General features: G+C 51.9%; 1 protein-coding gene across 7 annotated transcripts in view; it reads right to left on the bottom strand.

Moving 5' to 3' along the window:
* Vav2 (vav guanine nucleotide exchange factor 2) overlaps positions 1–20,465 on the bottom strand; it is a 174,363-nt gene that overhangs the window by 112,209 nt on the left and 41,689 nt on the right. Inside the window, exon 1 of one of the 7 annotated variants that reach the window (XM_041674469.1) lies at positions 18,828–18,861. The exons of the other annotated variants lie outside the window; for them this stretch is intronic. Coding sequence (XP_041530403.1) covers positions 18,828–18,857 — 30 coding nt within the window. The 5' untranslated portion in view covers positions 18,858–18,861. Of the gene's footprint in view, positions 1–18,827; positions 18,862–20,465 lie in introns of those variants that run through there. 7 annotated transcript variants of the gene reach the window in all.

The following is a 20,465-nucleotide window of genomic DNA, read 5'->3' on the forward strand; positions in this document are numbered from 1 at the left end:
ACTCCATGGTTGCAGTGCACTGTACACACTCCGGAACAAACACACAAAACTCCATGGTTGCAGTGCACTGTACACACTCCGGAACAAACACAAAACTCCATGGTTGCAGTGCACTATAAACACTCCGGCGCGAACACACAAAACTCCATGGTTGCAGTGCACTGTACACACTCCGGCACAAACACAAAACTCCATGGTTGCAGTGCACTGTACACACTCCGGCACAAACACACAAAACTCCATGGTTGCAGTGCACTGTACACACTCTGGCACAAACACATAAACTTTAAAAAATCGCAGGCTTAGGTGGGTGTGGCAGTTCACCCCTAGAATTACAGAATAGAATAGGACCAAGTAGGACTCAAGATCATCCTCACTTACATGAGTTCAAGGTCAGCCTGGGCTACATGAGACACCATCTCACAAAATTAATAAGAATAATAGTTTTAAGATATATGCCGATTTTTTAAAGTTAGATTTCTGCTTAAACTTTGTTTAATTTTAATTTTTATATTATGTATGGACATTTTTGCCTGCATATATGTCTGTGCACCATGTGTATGCCTAATGTCTATGGAGACAAAAAGTGGATGTTGAGAGACCAGGCAGTGGTGGCTCGCACCTTTAATCCCAGCACTTGGGAGGCAGAGGCAGGCAGATCTCTGTGAATCTGAGCCCAGCCTGGTCTACAGAGTGAGTTCCAGGAGAGCCAGGACTGTTTCACAGATAAAGCCCGTCTCAGGAGAAAAAAAAAAAAGTGGATGTTGGATCCTCTGGAACTGGAGTTACAGATGGTTGCAAGCCACCAAACCCACATCCTCTGTAAGAGCAGCAAGTGCCCTTAACCACTGAACCATCTCTCCAGCTCCTGAATTTTTTTAAAGGTGTTTGAGTAGAACACCTCATAGGCTACTCCACACAATGAAACGAGCCCACTGACACATTGAGACAGACAACCTATACTTGCTTAGTGGATCCTTAAAGCCCGGCAAAGAGCAGAGAACTCAGAAACGTTACCATCGCCAAAGCAGATGCAGGGAAAGTCGGGGTCACTGTCTACCCAGCCATGCAGAAGTACCCTATGCAGATGCAGGGAAAGTCGGGGTCACTGTCTACCCACCCATGCAGAAGTGCTCTATGCAGATGCGCGGAAAGTCGGGGTCACTGTCTACCCACACATGCAGAAGTGCCCTATGCAGATGCGCAGAAAGTCGGGGTCACTGTCTACCCACACATGCAGAAGTACTCTATGCAGATGCAGGGAAAGTCTGGGTCACTGTCTACCCACACATGCAGAAGTGCTCTATGCAGATGCGCAGAAAGTCGGGGTCACTGTCTACCCACCCATGCAGAAGTACTCTATGCAGATGCAGGGAAAGTCTGAGTCACTGTCTACCCACACATGCAGAAGTGCTCTATGCAGATGCGCGGAAAGTCGGGGTCACTGTCTACCCACACATGCAGAAGTGCCCTATGCAGATGCGCTTTCCTGCACCACACTAGCAGAGGCAGGAGGATCTCTGTGAGTTCAAGGCCAACCTGGTCTACATGGCAAGATCCAGGGCAGCCAGGACATAGTTAGACCCGGAAAAATCAAGTTCCCCAAAGCAAGAAAATCCCTGAAAGACTTGTCAAACTATGCGTCAGCATTGTGAATACAGATGAAATACTCGGCACAGCAAACTGACAAAGATAATGCTGACATTTTAAAACAGTGGGAAAGGAACTCAAAAATCAGTAAAGTGCTTACCTTGCAAGCACAAGGACCTGACGTCGATCCCCAGAACCCACGAGAGAAAAAATGTTAGGTGTGTTAGAATATATATACTTGTGGTTCAACAATGGGGCGGACAAGAAGATCCCCGGGCCTCAATGGCCAGCTGGCCAGCCTAGCTAAATCAGTGACCTCCGAGGCAATGAGAACCTGTCTCAAAGGAGGTAGGCACTTAGGATTGTCCTCTGGCCTCCACACAGCAGACACCCGCTTGCCCATGACATACATACACACGAACTGAGATAAAAAAGAGCCAGGGGACTGGAGAGATGGTTTGGGGTGCAACACTTGCCCTGCAAGCATGAAGACTGTAGTTCAGATCCCTGGGAAGTGTGCAAATGCCAGGTGGTTGGCAAGCCTGCAATCCTCGTCTTCAAAGGCAGAGATGGGATCCCCAGATCAGGGTGGTTAGTGAAACTGGTCATACTGCTGAGTTCTGGGTTTGACTGAGACTCTGCTTCAGTGAGCAAGGCAAAAAGGTTATCAAGAATAACCCCCTACTATCAACCTCAGGCCTACACACACACACACACTCACACACTCACACACACACACACACACACACACAAATAACTAGAAAGCAAAGGGGAGGATGAACAAGAATAGACTCCTTGTAGGATAGAGCATGCCTCAGGGATGGACTCTGGGCAGGGTGTGTAAGGGCTGCAGGCCTGCCTCCAGTCTGACAAAGACCTGCCGATTTCCTCCAGGCCTGGCTCATTTCTAGAAGGCTGCCTGGGAAATGCTCCCATGACCCCACCTACGCTGACAGGTTCAAATTGCCTGTCATCTGTGAGTCTGGGGTCAGGAGGCCACATCATCTGGGGTTCAAGATCACACAGATGATTTGACAGAAATGAGACCCAAGATTGAACTACTGCATCACAGGTCTCCTGACCTCCCTGTGTGTGACTGTCTGCACCTTCCAGGCAGAAGGTAACTCCGCTGCTCCCTCAGGCAGACGGTTAGTTCTTCAGAGGTTCCAGGATTCCTCTGACATGAAGGGTGATGAGACAGAAGCAGCACAGCTTTAAAGTACCTTTCATCCTTGTGGCATGTGAATTCCCCGGAGGCCAGCTTTCCACCCAACTTACGCAGCCTCCTTATTTTTGCCCCAAGGGAATTTGATTGGACTTCGGGAAATTTCAATATTTGAGACTGGACCTTTCTGTTTCAGTAAGGTACCCCCACCATACCCACAGATCCAGCACACTTCATGTCCACTGGTAACACCTCACACACAGCATATAATGGTATTGCTCTATAAGGTCCCACGGCCTCAGTCAGGCCTATGGGATTTGGGGCTGGGTTTTTCCCACCAAGAATCTAAGCATCCAGTGATCCACTTCCCTACCCCAGCAGCCTCCCTGCCTCCCATAACCCTCTCTGATGATGGTACAGGGAAAAGCACATCTATAAACAGCCATGTAGCCCAGCATGGTAGCACAAGCTGGTCAACATAGCACCTCAGAGGCTGAGGAGGAGTCCAAGCTCAAGTCTAGCTTGAGCTACACAAAAAGACCCATCTCAAAAACAAAGAAACAGACCCATCAAAGCAGGGACCATTACTCATCATCCCAGGGGTCCCCTCCCTGGCTGTGCACAGAACATTCTCTAAGCTCTTACAAGGGCAGCCTAGAGCGTCAAACTTCTTAGACCCAGAAAATTCGGAGTTTCACCTAGGTGTGTGGGTGAACTTGCAGAACTAGATGCCACCTAGGTGCTACAGTTGGGGTCTGAAACACACAGAGAAAGGACGCACAAGGGAGGGGACACATAGGTGGACCTGATGTCACTCAGGTTCCAGACTAGCCTGAACCACAGCAAGCTATCAGATGCTCCCTCAGAAAAGCTGAAGGTATATCATACTTAAGATGGCAAGACAGCATTGGAGGTGGCGTGGTATGGGAGAGCTGGCCCCACCCCTTGTCAGCTCCGCCGAGGTCCAGATCTAAGGTTTTGAGTTGGCTTTCTTTTTTGTTGTTAGTGTTTGTTTGTTTTGTTTAATTTTTTTCTGTTTTCTTTTGGGGGTAGGTTACAAACATGGGAGTGGATATGAAAGGACTGAGAAATAAGTGGGATTTGGGTGCATAATGTGAAATTCCCAAAGAATCAATTTTAAAAAATAGTATGTTAAAAAAAAGAAGAAGAAGAAACAGGCTGACATCAGGGCTGAGTCCAGTGCCTATGATTCTGTCACATCAGGTGACTCCCAGAAGCTGGAGAACACAGAAGATGGCCAGGATGGAAGACACTGCCCGTTCTGCAACTTAACGCTCCAAGACTCCTCATCAACACTCCGCTGAGTCAGGGCCTGGCCTAGAACTGCAGTCATGTACAGGGCCAGAGAAGAGTAAGGTCAGGCTTTGACTACACTGCAAGACCTGTCCCGCTGGGAGCAGAGAATGGCAGAGTCTCCTCTACAGTGTCCACCAGTTAGCAGGGAGGGGACCAAGAGGCATGGAGGTCAGATGCATCCCCTTTGGGGCCAACAGCAGAATGGCTGGCAGGTACTGGGGTCCAGTTCTGCTCTAGCCTTCTATTTCTGTGTTGGAAGTATAGGCTAGTCCCCCTCAAATCAAAGTCCCTGAGGTGACCATGGCACTTCATTCATTAGAACACAACTAGTCTTCAGGGACCAGTCTACAGGAGCATTCTAGCATTGCCTGACTTCCAGCTTTGTAGAGACTGGCTGAAGTACAAGGCACAGTCTGCAGCTCTGCCCTGAGTCAAACACCCGCAGGAGCAGGAAATGTTGTTACCGGAAGTGATCCTGTGAACAAGCACAGCACACACCTCCCCGAAAGCAAGGGTGAGTACTGGAATATACATAGCCCCAGGTTATCACAGCCTGAGTCTGTGGCTGGAGAATCCTCAACATACCCTGGTCCCCAACACAAGGCCCAAACACATCTAGCAGACACCTCCAGCACCCACTAGAGTCAGAGCCAGGATCTGAGGGGATGTTAGCAAAAGGTCCCCCTCCTGATCTGTACCATCAGTGACTACAAGGACACCAGCCTAGCCCTATGCATGATGTGGTCTCTGGACAATTCCTATGGAGCTGGGATACCAGAGAACATCCCACACTGTTGGGCTACTTCCTGCCAGATAAGTCAGGCTCTGAGTGAACAGGGGTCCCCATTGTCTTAGTTTGGGTTTTTATTGCTGTGAAGAGACACCATGACCATGGTAACTCTTATAAAGACAACGTTTAATTGGGGGTGGTTTGCTTACAGTTTCAGAGGTCCAGTCCATTATCATCACGGTGGCATGCAGGCTGACGTGATACTGGGGTAGCTGAGAGTCCTACATCTCACAGGCAACAGGAAGTCAACTGACTGTCACTCTGAGGGAAGCTTGAACAAGAGACTTCAAAGCCTGACCCCACAGACAAACTTCACCCAACAAGGCAGACCTCCTCTAATAGTGTCACTCCCTTTGGGGACCATTTTCTTTCAAACCACCACACCCATGAAAGGCATTCACACATCACTGGACATGCTGGTAGCTTCCTCTAGACTCTCAGTCCAGGGGAAACAGTCAATCAAAAGTCACCCAGTGGACTTACCTCCTCACGCACAAGTGAACGGTACCCACATCACTTCCCAAGGGCACATGTGAGGTCAGGCCCCCTGTCACTTCCCTGCAGCACGGGTGAACAGTACTCCTTACATCACCCTCCCTGGTGACTATGTGAGAACAGGACCTCACGTCATTTCCCCAGAGCACACACGGACAACCACATCCTTGTCACCTCCTATGCCTTCTCCCTGGGGCACCCCTGGGCACCAGAGCTCCCCATCACCTGCCTGAGCACCCAGAGGACTGAGGCCCCACATCATAACCTAAGTACCAGTAAGAACCACGCCTGTCATCTCCCTGGGATACACTGAGCCTTAGAGTTCCACATCACCTCCTTGGGGGACACGTGAGGACCAAGTCCCGCATCACCTCCCTGGTGGACACGTGAGGACCAGGTCCCGCATCACCTCCCTGGTGGACACGTGAGGACCAGGTCCCGCATCACCTCCCTGGTGGACACGTGAGGACCAGGTCCCGCATCACCTCCCTGGTGGACACGTGAGGACCAGGTCCCGCATCATCTCCCTGGGGGAACACGTGAGGACCAGGTCCCGCATCATCTCCCTGGGGGAACACGTGAGGACCAGGTCCCGCATCACCTCCCTGGGGGAACACGTGAGGACCAGGTCCCGCATCACCTCCCTGGGGGAACACGTGAGGACCAGGTCCCGCATCATCTCCCTGGGGGAATACGTGAGGACCAGGACTATGGAGCCCGGCACTGCGTACTCCTCAGATCTGTTTGCTGTGCCCAGAGTGTGACCAGCAAATAGCAGTTATGTTCCAGAAAGAATGTGTCCCCTGGCTACAGCTTAGGGAAGGAAAGAAAGCATGCCTTTAACAACTTCTAGAAACTTCCCTGTGGAGCCTCGCTCACCCGCCCTCCCTTTTCTCTCTTTTTTTCCCTCACATACCCATGGAGCCATGCTGGTCACTGATCCGTTTGTCAAAGAAGTGAAAAAATGAGAAAAACCCTTGCTCACTGGGACAGCCATCGTGTGAGCAGAGCGGCAATAAGCCAGTCGACAAGTAAGATCCCCTCAGAGCAAGCACTCTAGACTCGAGGATGGAGAAGCAGTGGTCTCACAGGGTGGATGGCCAGGGAGACCTGAAGGAGGATGGAGAGACACCCCGCAGCTCCCTGGGCCAAGAACAATCTAGAAAGTGCAGTCGGTATTAGCAAAAGCCCTAAGGTGGAGCCACCAGGCCAGCCAAGCTGTGCCAGGGCAGCAGTGGCCAGAGTTGAGGACTAGGCAGGGAAGCATCATTGGGGAGCGACCTTCTGTGTAAGAGAGACTTGACCTGCATCTCAGACTTTAAAGGCTGTGGTTAGGTGTTCCAATGCTCAGTCCCCAGATTCCAATGTTAATGAAGTTTGCCACTGGGACTTTGAAAAAAAGACTAGGAATTAGATGAGGTCACCAGGGAGGGAAGGCCACAGTGACTTGATCAGCTTCATAAAGAGACCTAAGCTGGCACACCTCTGTTTCCCAGGCGACAGCCTCTCCCATAAGAAGCACTGGCAGGGTCTGAGAGATGATAAGCAATCCCTTGTTCCAACAGAGCCTTTTTCTTTTTTTTTTTTCCTTTGGTTTTTCAAGACAGGGTTTCTCTGAAGCTTTGGAGCCTGTCCTGGAACTAGATCTTGTAGACCAGGCTGGACTCGAACTCACAGAGGTCCTCCTGCCTCTGCCTCCTGAGTGCTGGGATTAAAGGTGTGCGCCACCACCACCCGGCCAGAGACTAACTCCTAAGTGAAGGTACAGCTCTCTAAGGTAGACTGTCAAGCTGAATATTTCATATGACCTGCCAAAGGGCTGGGAGCTCCCCATGAGAAAAACAGAACACTGTTTTGTTCTGGTTTTTTTTTCCCTGCTAGAAGGGCTTTTGATGTTTACAGGAAATGGAACTGTCGCTTTATCAGTTTTAAGTTGCAAAGACACATAATCTCCAAGGGACTGTTAGCAACTTGAAAACAACATGCTTGTCCCTCTCAACGTGCCAACAGAGTAGTAAGAGACCACATCCATGCCTATAGACTCAGCCCCGGCTGGGATTCTGTGCCTTCTCTGAGTCCCCTCCCCATGCCCCATCACGTGAATGCCACCTCCTCTTTGCTTATGAAAAGAAGCTTGGCTCAGGAGAGGAGCAATCTGCCCCAGTAGGGCAGCTGGTTACAGAAGAAGCCAGGATGGGGAAGGAATGCATACAACCACATAAAAACACGGGATGCCATCTGCACCCATCCACGGCTCCCGAGCTCACTTCAGCAACGCGGGGACTTGCAGTGCCCAGTCCCAGCTCCAGGCTAGCCCCTGGTCACCATATACGCCACTCTCACTTCTCCTTCCCAGACTCGCTCGAAGGGCATTAGCAATCTCTCATTTCCCCGCTTCACCAATTCCATTTCCAAAACGATGGGGACTCAACACCATTAAACATGATTTAATTTGCTTTCCCCTAACGACTGGCCCACGGTACTAGGACGTCTCTCCTTTCCCACTTGAAAGGCCTTCGAAGGGGGTGATTTCCTCCCAACAAATTAATATGGAAGCCATTAGGACAACGAAGGGGAATCGTCCTTGGCTTCTAGCCCCTCTTACACGGAGGCAGACCACAGTCCCAGCTAGAGGAGAAAACGGCAGAGAACACAGACAGGTGGTGGGCTTCTGGGGCTCCTTCTGTGCAGGCCCAGTTGCTACTACAGCTCCTACTAACACCAGGAACATCCCGGAGCCTAGGTCAGAGCCTTCACAGGATTGTTAACCCTCCGAGGCATGTGGATGAGAGCTGGCAGCAGAATGACAAGTTCCTGAGCCTATGGGGACAACGGCAGTCCTCACCTGTGCCGGCCGTGGTTCTACATCACTCCTCTCATGCTCCCAAGGCTGGCATCCTTGTTACTGCCATTACAGACAGGAAACCAGGCTGGCAAACCAGGCTGCAAGGAACACGCTCCCAATCCCAGCATTTGTGAGGCTGAAGCAGGGGTCCGTGAGTTCAAGAACAGTCGCAGTCTCAAATACCAGGCTAGCCTGGGCTACATGAAACCTTACCACAAACATAGGCAGCAACAGGATTGGAGAACTGGCTTAGCAGTTAAGAGACCTGAGTTCTATTCCCAGCTCCCAACCACCTGTAACTAACTCCAGCTATGGGAAATCTGTCGCCCTCTTCTAGCTTCCTAGACACCTGCACGCATACAGACACGCACATGAATAAAAAATAATAAAATAAATCTTGGGGTGGTGGTGGCGGGAAACAGTGAAGGTTTTCCCAGCGAGTTCATGTCCAAGGTCACATGTTTAACACACACGCATCCTTAAATCCTGTTCTCGGGCCTGAGATCTACAGTCCCCAAAGGACAGGGATGTCTGCTGTATCTTCAGGTCACTTGTCAACACTGCACGCTCTCACGGCCCTCCAGGCCAGACTGGCTCATAACAAGCTTTCAATCCATCCATGGCCTCCCCGTGAACCATCCTCACAGCCATGTCACTGTGTGTTCCACACTCCTGCTTTTCACTGAAGGGTCAAACCCTAGCTGTGTGCTGTTCTGGAATCTTCCAAGGGCCCAACACCAGAACATCCCCAAACCTCATTTTCAGAACACTGTGTTGGACAAGACTAAAGGAAAGCCATGGGCTGACTGGAACTCACCTCTGCCCAGGGTCTAGCTGGCTTGGGAATCACAACAAGGACTACTGGTTTTGTGGGATTTGCTGGGCCTGTCACCGCCCATCCCTGGCTACCCAAGAGGAAGGGCTCCAGAAATCCAGGCCCAATGAGCCAGGCTGTCCCCAGTGGTCAGGGAAACTACCAATTTCCTCTCTTCTGAGCTATGAAATGAGTTATAAGCCCAGTGAGGGAAGATACCAGAACTAGGACTCTCCTTGAATATTTTGCCTATTTTAGGAGGGAGTGAGAGACTCGGACATCTTTGCGGCCAGCTAAATCAATGAGGAATGCAGGTTGGAAGCAGAGAAAGAATCAGAAGGACAGGGTGTGCTTCAGGTGAGCAAACCAAAGAAACTCAGACAGACACACACTACGACCTGGATCCCAGGGCGGGCAAGGAGACGCCTCTCCCACCTGTCAGCTAGCCCTCTGCTCAGAGACCAGTAATCCTGCAGCCTCATACTGCATAAACCAGGCCAGGGTTCCACTGCCCCTGCCCAGCCCAGATGTGCCAACACTCCCCTTGTCAAGCCCTAAGTCAGCAGGCCAAAGGTCTGTTTAGCCCTAACCCCAAGCAGAACAGGGGCTGGCAGGTACTCATCAGACCAGGATGGGCCAAGATATCTAGCAGCTCCACAGATAAGAAACAACAGGGAAGGCCTAGAGGGAGCTGCCAGTGCAAGCTAGGCAGAGCCTGGTTTTATCTCCCCAGCTAGGGCTGCCTGAGGACAAACCTCAGGGCACAGACCAGTCTAGAGGGCTGGCTCAGCCTCCAGCCCACAGCAGGCCACCAAGCAGGCCTGGCGCCCCACTGCCCAGTACTGGCTGGCAGATCCCTAAGGGCTGTCTCACCGCTCTGGCACCTGACCTGCATCCCGCCACAGACTGAACTGATCAGCCATCTTCTCAGGAGGTAGCACTGGGCTGCCTGTGGAGCTAGGCTACAGAGGCAATCAATGACACAGAGACTCTGGTCACTAGATAAAGGTGCCCACCCAGCCAGCCTGCCAGCCACACAGAGATCTATGCAGATACCTATGCAGATAGTCAGCCCTTTCGGAAGCCTCCCAACTTCACCCTGCTGCAAACACAAAGGCCCAGCTGGGCTACGGATCATAGTCCCATGCTTGCAGCTCCCTCTGCAGCGCCAGCCACAAAACAAGCACCAGCCTCACAGACGGCCACTGGTGAAAACGAAAGGAGCTGATATAAGGGTCCCTGAGGGTTCCAGGGGCTCCCCATGCCCTAATCACACCCACTGCAAAGTCTAACTTGTGAGCACCCTTCCTGGCTGGCCTCAAGGGCCCTCTGTGTGAGGCGGGGGTCAGAAACTCTAATTAAAGATAAAGCTCATAATTAACCTTTGATTAATTAAAAAGCAAGAAAACTAATTATTTAACAATGTCATTGGCTTAATATGTGTCATCTTTGGAAATGTACAGCCCCAAGAGGAGTGGGGGGGCTTCTAAAAGGATCCCTGGAGAGGACAAAGCTAGGGATACAACTCAGCAGGTCTCCCCAACCTCTGCCCTCATGTGGGCATGAAAAAAACCTAGATAGCCAAGCACTGGGGTCTAAGACAGCAGGGACCTGGGAGGGCTGTCTCCTCACTACCCATCCTCTCTGGAGGACTCCATCAGGGATGGGTAGATGAATGGATGGATGGTTCTGCAGATTTGCCCTCAGGTCGCAAGACCAGGTCCCTAGTCACATAGTCTCATAAGCAAGCCTATCAAACACCTGAGGGCTATATAGCCATCCCAGAGCTCAGGGCCTTCTTACTATGAGATAACACTGAGTAAGGAGAGCCTCGGTCTGTGGGATCAGGTGGGGAGCCAAGAGGGAACACTCTATATCCACTTGCACCTCTAAGAAGAAATGGGAACCCACACACTTCAATACAGTCTCACAGGGTGCAAGAGCTGGCATCAATAAGGATGTCACTGATACCCACAGGCATGGCCTTCCCCTTCCAGAGATGACTCTGGAGGACTACCGTGGCTAAGAGGCCAAGCAGAGCCTATAACAGTCACAGGTCACCCATGGCTAAGGATGGTTCCTGCAGCCAACATGAGCAAGGGTGGTGCCAACCTCCCTGCCCAGAGTTTTCGCATGAGTGAATTGCCCAGTTCAGCCATGTTCATACAGCCACTGAGCCACACCAACCACCCTCCTTCAAGAAGCAGCCCTGTTTTGAGACACTCGGCAGCTCCTTTCCAACAGGCCAGCATCCTTCAGCATCCTGGGGTTCCAGTACCAAGTAGCCCTACCACATCCCCACAAACGCCTCCAGCTGCCCCCACTAAGACTCCTTCCCCACTAGTCCCCAGGCCTGGGTGAGCACAAGACATCTCAGTTGACCTGCCAAGCTCTTGCCAAGCCTAGTCTGCAAATGCTACTCACAAGGGCATGAGCTGATTTTACGGGCCAGCAGTTGGCAGTGCGGTGTGTGCTCCTGGCTAAGGGCAGCGAGGTGAGCTCACCAGACTCTGCTGGTTGTTTTTTCATCAACCTGACAAAAACCTAGACATACCTGAGAAGAGGGATGAAGCATGATTAATAAAAACTCAGAGGCAGATATTAAGGTTCAACCTGAAGGCCAGAAAGGCAAAACAGCCAGCCACTGGCTCTTACCTCGACCTCAGTCCGAAATAGTGATCCTGCCTCCAGGAATCTCAGAATGAGACTGAGCCTGAGAGCTCCTCCCGTCTTATCATCCTCTCTAGCTCTAGGATTAAGGGCGTGCACCACTACCGCCTGGTTTCTATGGCAAGCTAGTGTGGCTACTGGGATTAAAGGTGTGTGCCACCACTGCCTGATCTGTAAGGCTGACCAGTGTGGCTGTTTTATTCTCTGGTCTTCAGACAAGCTTTCTTTATTAAAATACAAATGAAATATCACTACAGAGGGAACCACCACTGAGAAAATGCCCAAGAGCAGAGGGGGCCAGGGGTCTCAAACTTTTTATCACCAGGGGTTGGGTAGAGTGTCCCATATCACCCCAGCTACAGGAGATCAGCACAAGGCTCCACATCACCCAACTACAGAGGCTGGGCATGAAACCCCTCATCACTCCAACTGCAGGCTTTTAGCACAGTTCCCCACATCACCTCAGTTTCAGGGGGTCGGCATGGTTCCCCACATCGCCCCAGATGCAGGGGGTCGGCATGGTTCCCCACATCACCCCAGCTGCAGGCAATCAGGCACAGTGCCCCACATCCAGAGATCAGACACCGTGTTCCACAGCACCGCAGGGATCTCTGTTCCAAGTTCACAGCACACACCTCATGAGTCCAGAGAAGCTGCCTCTCCACCCAGAAGGCCTGACCTCACAGCTGAGGCTGCCACTGGCTGGCCCCAAGCTGGCAGCAGGACTCCTACTGGCCTTTAGAATAAGCAGTGCACCCTGGAAAGGTCTGCCAAGGTGACCAGAAGTGACACCATCACAAGGAGTCGCTTACACTTTGCTATTTTTTTTCTGTTCTCCTTCCTGGTCTCATTCAGAATTTTCTGCCACAAACATCAAACTGTCAAGCTTCACCAGACACAATTAATGCTTGGGGCACTGGGGAGAAACAATTAACCAATTAAAGCTTAATTAACTGTGGACAAAAACCAAAAAAAAAAAAAAAAAAAAGGCTTGCACCAGTTGCCACGAGATGAGTGAAGAAAAGCCAGGCTCCTCATCCCCAAGTGGGAACTAGCTGGGTAGAAAGACACTCAAGCAAGCAAGAAATGACAGAGACGTTTGCTTACACACAGGACAGGAAGGGTGGCCCTGCAGACTACAGGAGAAACCGAGGTACAAAGAAAGCCATAACGAGCACACACGCCGCGACACACAATGGTCACAGCGCATCTAGAGTCTGTCCGCAGCTACTTCCTTGGGTGTGGGCTCCTGTTTCCTCAGCGTCAAAGCCTCAGTGAGCAGGGAGGGAGTCCACAGGTAGAGCTGTCATCTCCCAGCACCCTGGCACTGTACAGGGTGTCACGCGTGCCTCCCGGAGTGTGCGCACTAAACCCTGACACCCTGGTCTGTAGCTCTGCAGAACAGCACTGTCCTCTTAAGAGTTCCCGTCAAGCTGCACCCCACCCTGTCCTGCCACACCTTGTCCTACACTAGGCTGAGCTGAGCGGACCACCTGCTGGGCCTGTATTTACTCCCCCCCTCCCCCCGTCCATTGTATATGCAGCTCTGAGCTTTCCAAACTGCCCATCAAAACCAGGAATTCCACTGGGAAGCCCTCTGTAAACACCTCGGCTCTCTGCACCATCGTAGCCCCACCGTGGCCAGCTACCATGCAGTGGTCCTGGGTTCTGCTTTTCCAGTTGCTGAGGCTGTGTGCCTTAGCACAGGCTGAGCTGAGCGGAGGACACAATAGAGAGACCCATCCTCCACACAATGCCCACCACACCCCCCACCAGGAAGACCAGGAAACCCAGCCACTAGTCCTGGCACTAAACCATGCCAATTCCCAAAATTCTGGATTTTCTCGGCTTAACCCCATCCACACCAGAGGTGCTGCTGGCATCATCCAGCATATGAGCCTGCTCTTACCAGAGGGGCTGAATCTCAACCATGAGAGCTTGCCTGAGAACTCACCCTACAAACGAACGCTAGTATGAGACCAGCTCATCCACAAGAATGAGCATAAGGCCCAAGGCCCCCCGCATCTCACTTTAAGCTAGGCAGATACCGCTCATCAATAGCTGAGCCTCAGCAGCCATGACTGAGTGTTCCAGGAAGCTACTACCAGTCAAGATGAATCAGTGTTATCAGTCAAGCCGTTCCCTTTACAGACAAGAGCACCTAAAGTGCTAGGAGAAGGCAGTCGCCCACCCAAGTTCCCACAGCTCAGAAGGTACTCCTGCCCAATTCTAAACCATGGAGGAAGAAGTCTTTTCCCATACGTGATGCTGGGCCATCCATAAAGCCTATGCTCACAGGACCTTCCTGTGCCACACACCTGCTCACAAGCACACCAATTTCGTTCTCTCTCCAAACTCAGACCCCACAAGCTCCAAACCCTTCCTCCTGCTTCCATCCCTCCGGCTTACTGCCCTCAGACACCAAGAATCATAATCCCCAAGAGGGTACCAGCATCCAACGCATCACCATGGCCTCCAAAACAGAGTCCTGCCCCTCATCACCAACACTGGGGAAGAAGTATCAATTCTTAGCCGTGGGCTCCTCTCAACCTCAAACTTTCAGCCTCAAACCTTGCCCATTTCCCAGCAAGCCCAGAGGACCTACACACAGTGGTCTAGCTCTTCACAGGGCTAGTGTTGACAGCAGGGTCTCAGCTACTGATCCAGAAGCATCCTCCTCCTTCCCTCCTTCGCCAGCCAGCAAGAAGTAAGCAGTTTCTGCCTGGAAGAGGAGGCCAAGTGGAAGCCTCAGAGCTGGACGTAGTCAGGAGTAGAGTGCCTGCCCAGATTGCACAAGGCCCCAGGACCATGAGAGATACAATGCTCTCATTGCCAGTAAAAAGCCAGAGGCATACCGTGTGTGTGTGTGTGTGTGTGTGTGTGTGTTATGTGTGTGCATGCCTGTGTGTTTCTACACACACACACTCAGAATGTCTGATCGTCAAGTTGCCCCAAAAGCGTGGCCTAATAACCTCCTCCTGAAGTGAAACCCACTCGCAGAGGTGTGGAGGGGATCCTTCCAAGCAGGACCCGGAAAGCCCTTGCCAACAGCCCCTGCCAGGGCTCTGCCGGGAGCCCTGAGGCTGCTCCGCTCCACGGCGGCTGCATTTTAATAAGTAATTAGTACGGAATGGATGCTGCGAAAGGGCCCAAGTACCTCCCAGACAGTATTAAGCCAAGGCGAGCAAATGAACTTGGCACAGCAGGAGCTGGTGAGAGCCATCAGCCAGCGGGAGAGAACCTCGGGAGAGCACGAGGCTCACTCAGCAAATTTCCTGAACAAATATTAAGGGAAAACAAGGAGCCGCAAGCAGGCTTGAAGCCTGGATATGGAGATGGGGTGTCTGACCAATACCCATGGTTACTGCTGTCTCTGATCAGATAGGGCTGGAGACCCGTCCATACACACAAACAGGTGCCAAAGTTACTGAGACTATCCCTCCACACACTTGACAGTAAGCAGGGCAGGGTGGCAGGTTTGTGACATCGTTAGAGGCTTGGTAAGGCCAGCACTCCAGGCAGCTGAAACAGGCCATGGGTACCCCTGCCCACTGCCAAGGGTCACAGCTTGATTCTCAAGAGCTGCCACTTGGAGGACATACAGCTGCCTTATCTGGTCTCTTCCTCTGCAGTTCCTATGGGAAAAGATCCTTACACCCATTTCACAGACTGGAACACTACAGCAGCAACATGGGAGGCAGCCCAGTGACATCCGGGGTCTGCCTTAGCACCCTTCTATTCAAAAACTCTCAGCTGAGCCACTTTACCAGGCTGCAGGAAATACCAGCAAACATGCCCCTCCGCCCACTCCCATCCCGCGTCAAGTTCAGAGGACAATGACAGCAGATGTCTGTAGGTGACAGGTCAATGCAAGGGGCCACAGCAATTACAGGGGACAAAATAAATGTCTGGAAAAGACAAGCTGGCTTCCATCTGTGTTAGCTTTACCTGGCTGTACTGTGGGCTCTGTGGAAAACGCTAGAAAAACTAATGATGCCTGCTTGGGACCAGAAAGGAGAGGGGCATCGAATGCCAGGGGAATGAGCACGGGGCCCATCAACTGCTGGAGAAATGACGGGACAGTGGACAGAGAGACCTGAAGGCTCTCATAAGCACAGCAGGGCACTGGCAGGTAAGCTCTGTCTCCCACCGCCACAGCACAGCCAGCTCCTCTGGGGACCCAAATGCTCCGCCAGGCTGAAACCTGGAGGCGACATCCTTAGCTGCGATGTGCCCAAGCTTCCAAACTCTCGCTTTGAGCTTCTTTGGAACTCTTCCTTGAGGCAAAATGTCACAGAAAATGCCACACCGGAAAGGCAGGGCTGCAGCAATTCAACCGGGCTCCATCTTTCCAGTCTCAGCAGGAGAAGCTAAAACTCCATAGCCGGGGAGAAGCATCCAGCCTGTATGGCTGCCATCGGCACAGTCACAGACATTATCCAGTGTCCTATACTCTCAAAGGTCCACTGTTGGCACCCTCCCCTGAGACACAGGCATATTACAGCCACTACCCAGCAGCTGGTCAGCTTCCACACTGCCCCCTGGCCTCCATACTGCCTTAGAGCCCCCAAACCACCTCCTGGCTTCCACGCCACGTTCTGGTCTCCTCAATAACCTGCCTCCCATTCTTTTAGGTTCCCATGGATTGCAGGCACTCCTGAGTGGAAAAGACTTGGCATACGGTACCAGTGACAGACAGATACCAGCCATGACCTCCGTGAAAGTGAGAGGACTCAGGGGCTCAGAGGCTGCTGGGTGGAGCCTAGGCACCTGGGTAAGCAATGCCAAAATCATCTAGGGGCCTGTCGGTCCATGCCCAGCTCTTGTTGAGGGCCAGGCGAACTGCTGCGGAAGTGTGAATCGCAGTGACTCTTCGGGTGAATAAGGGACCCACTGATTAGGTGATCCACCCAGCTGCTCCCAAAGTAGCTCCCTGCCTGAAATCAGGCTGGTGTCAACGGTACCACCTGGTGGGGCTGCAGGCTCACCAATGGAACAATTGACCTCCTGTCCCTAGTGAGACCAGACCTCCTGGAACAGCCAGGGCTCCATGCCTCTTGCAAGACTTCCCCACCAGAGGCTCAGGCCTCTACCACACCTAACACGCTCACACAGATACACTGAGATAGGAACTCAAACGCATCCCCTGTTGGGACGCGGACGGTGTAAGTGAGAATGCACTTAGGATGCTGCCAGGAAGAGAGGAAGCGGGAACAGGGGCGAAGCTGCCACTGCGCCATCAGGGCAAGCCTCGCTTAGCAGAGCCAGGGTCTGAGGGAGACCCAGAGGAAGCATACAGCTAAGAGGAGAACCCAGGAGGCCCAGGGGAGGTTTGGAAGACCCTCCAACTTAAGAAAAAATGCTGAGGAGGGTGGGTGGGTGCATGCCTTTAATCCCAGCACTTAGGAGCAGAGACAGGTGGGCAAGCGGATCTCTTAGTCTGAGACCAGTCAAATCTACAGAATGAGTTCTAGAACAAACAGCCAGGACTAGAGAAAAGCCTGGTCTCAAAAAAATTTTTAAAGGCCTTCCAGTGATGGGTGGGGTAGAAGGGACTCCCTGGCAGCACAGGTCAAATGGCGGCAGAGGTGAGCAAGCAGAAGCAGGAGAAAGCCCAGGGGGCAACCAGAGGCACACAGTGGGCCTAGTTTCCCTGCTGCAGGCAAGAACTACAGCCTACTACTTTAGGAGACTGGATGCAAGGGCACGACTGCTCCCAGGTACGGCTGAGGAGATTTACTGTAGATATGAGGGAAAGCACAGCCAGAGGCCTCCGGAAGGGTAGAGTGAACTGGATGGGGGGGGGGGGGGGGCACCTGGGAACCAAGAGAGCTCGTGGGAAACAAGAGGTCAAGAGGGCATGTAGCCAAAATAGCTGAGTTGTATAGGGAAGAGAAGTTCGAGAGGGCTGGAGAGGTTTAGGGTATGGGGGCAGGGGGAAAGTCAGCCAGGATAACTCTGTACCAGGTACTTACGATAGGGAGAGACTGGTGGCCAGAGCTGACTTTGCTATGTTAGACTAGGCAGCTCAGTTAGCTATTTGTCTCTCTGAGACCTAACGGAAACCACCCTACTATCCTTCCCCTTCTCTGGCTCTCCCTCCTGCCTTCCTCCCTCCTTCCCCTGCTTCCTGACCCTTCAAAGGACATGCTTCATCTTTTGAGACCCTGTGACATGCGCCTCAACCTAAAAAGGCAGGTTAAAAGGCTCAAAACTAGTGGCTACCATCACAGACAAAAAATGTTAACAGCGACAGGTCTCTGTCCCTCCCTGTTCCCTGCTCCAGTGCTGCCCAGGGCTCCCTACATTGCAGGCCTGGCTATGGGCCCCCTGCACACAGAGGATGTCCAGCAGTGACTAGACAGATAGATGTAGAAGTGAGGCTAAGGAACACCATAGCCCAGCAGGCAATGGAGCTGGACCTCACAGTGCCAACTTGGAAGAGGTGGGGAGGAAAAAAAAAAAAGCTACCCAGCCATTGACCCCGAGCAGGAAGCTGGCCACTCGCTGTGAGCCTCAACTTCCTGTTCCACAAAATGAAAGAATGAAGAGACATATCAGCACAGAGGAGGACTGACATAAACACGGTGCCAAACCACAGGGCGACGCTGCTGCCGCCCTGATGATCTGCAATGTCTAGGAGCTGAAATCGCAGAAGAAAGCAAACAGGCTCCCCCTCTCCAGGGTCCCCACCAAACTTCCAAAGGGCTTTTTGTTGCTGTTGTTGTTGTTCCAACAACTCCCAGAAAGAGGCTACGGTGGCCATCTATGAAGTGTGCACAGTCCCTCGTACCCCAAGTCCCAGCAACGGAACAGACACGGCCCAGATAGGACATATAAGAATGAGAAAAAGAGCGCGTGGCAGGGACAAGGCGAGCAGAGTACATCCTTAAGTGGACAGGCACCTCACTGCCTGGCCCCAGCCCCGCAGTCAGAGCCTGGCTGCCATGCAGCACAGCTACCCTTGGCAGTCTCCAGAACAGGACTTATCTGAACTAAAACGTATTATCTTTAATGTAACTCTTCGGAAAAACACCAGGGAAGGCAGCCAGAAAGACACTTCCGGAACTAAATTCTGGATCCCTCACAACTTGCTGGAACTGGTAGGGTGAAGGACCAAGAGCAGGAAGAAAACACTTACACTAAAAATGACAAGAACCCAAGGATTCATTTCCGAGCAGACTCCCTCAAGCGATGCCTCAAGAGCCAGCCACGATCTTCCCAAAGGATTAAGAGGGCACAAGGGTCAGGTCTCATCCAGGCGATCTGACAGTCCTGCTCTCTCAGCCTAACCCCAACAGAACCTGGAGGAGGCACCAAAGGCAGCGCAGGAGCTGTCAGGTCAGCTCCGTGTAGAGCCAGAGCCTCCGGACCACCGCTGGCTGCAAGCGGAGCAGGCACCAAGATTCACACTCTTCTGGACAGACCTTGGAAGCGGTGGCCCCTGCTATCTACAAATGGGGCTTGGAGAATCCCAAAGGCTGCATTCTGGTGAAGACAGATCAGAGAAGACACTCACCCTGCTGGGCTCCAGAGTTCCTGAGCTTAGCTACCAGGCTCTGTCCTCCTAAGGTGCAAATGTTATGTCTTTTACAAATAGAATCATTAAAAAAAAAAAAAAAAAAAAAGCAGGGGCTGGAGAGATGGCTCAGTGGTTAAGAGTACTGACTGCTCTTCCAGAGGACCCGGGTTCAATTCCCAGCACCCACATGGCAGCTCACAACCGTCTAAAGATCCAGTTGCAGGGGGATCTGACACCTTCCCACCAATGCACATAAAAAGTTAAGTAAACCTTTAAAAAATGCAAAGGGAGAGGCTGACACCTCCCTGTGACAATCTGGGTTGGCCCCTACTAGCACTGGTGACCAGACAATGGTAGCAGCGTCAATTTCTATCTGAGGGAACACTACAATGGCTAGCCCTGCTGGCCATCCTATCTCACACATCAGGGTCTGAAGCAGTGGTTCTCAACCGGTGATCTCTCGACCCCTTTGGAGTCAAACGACCTTTTCACAGGGTCCACAGAAGAGCATCAGAAAATACAGACTTTGCATTACAATTCATAACAGTAGCAAAATTACAGTTATAAAATAGCAATAAAAATAATTTTATGGTAGGGCATCACCACATGAACTGTATTAAAGGGTACAAAGTTAGGAAGGTTGAGAAATGCCGGTCTAAGGGCACTGGGTTAGGTTATCCATTCACCCAGCAGTGGTGTAGAGGAGCCTGATCCGCCCAGTCCACCCTCAGGACTGGACAGGGACTGAAGCAGCAACAGGCAGAGGTGGGCTGGGTCATATGAGCTCCTGTAAGGCAGAGCATGAGACTGGACTCCACCCCTTAGCTTGGCTACAGGGTCTGCACAGCAGGGTCACCTCCAGCCCCAGCACCCCACCCTATGACTCAAGGTCCAAGCCCACAATCCACTCCCATTTCCCATAAGCATATGCTGGGGCAACGCCAGGGAAACAGGCTAGAAGCCAAGGGGAAAAGCCCTGATGTAGCCCCTCCATCCCCACACGGAGCAGGCAAAGTACACTCACTGCAGGGTCAGAGATGTCCTGTCAAAAACTGCTGACAAGAACAAGGGCAACCCTTCTTCATAAACAGCTTGACCACACAGTTGGCCGAACAGATGATGAGAGCTTAATCCAGATTTATGTGTCTTACATCATGCATTCCGCCATAGCAAATTAGAATCAAAATGAAATTACATGAAATTATACACAGAACACTCCAGGGCTGTGCTGTTGAACAAAACATAGGTTTGGTTGGA

Source organism: Microtus oregoni, unplaced genomic scaffold (assembly GCF_018167655.1).
Source record: "Microtus oregoni isolate MIOR12 unplaced genomic scaffold, Mior012 000025F_ref0000491, whole genome shotgun sequence".
In the NCBI taxonomy this organism is placed as follows: Eukaryota; Metazoa; Chordata; class Mammalia; order Rodentia; family Cricetidae; genus Microtus; species Microtus oregoni.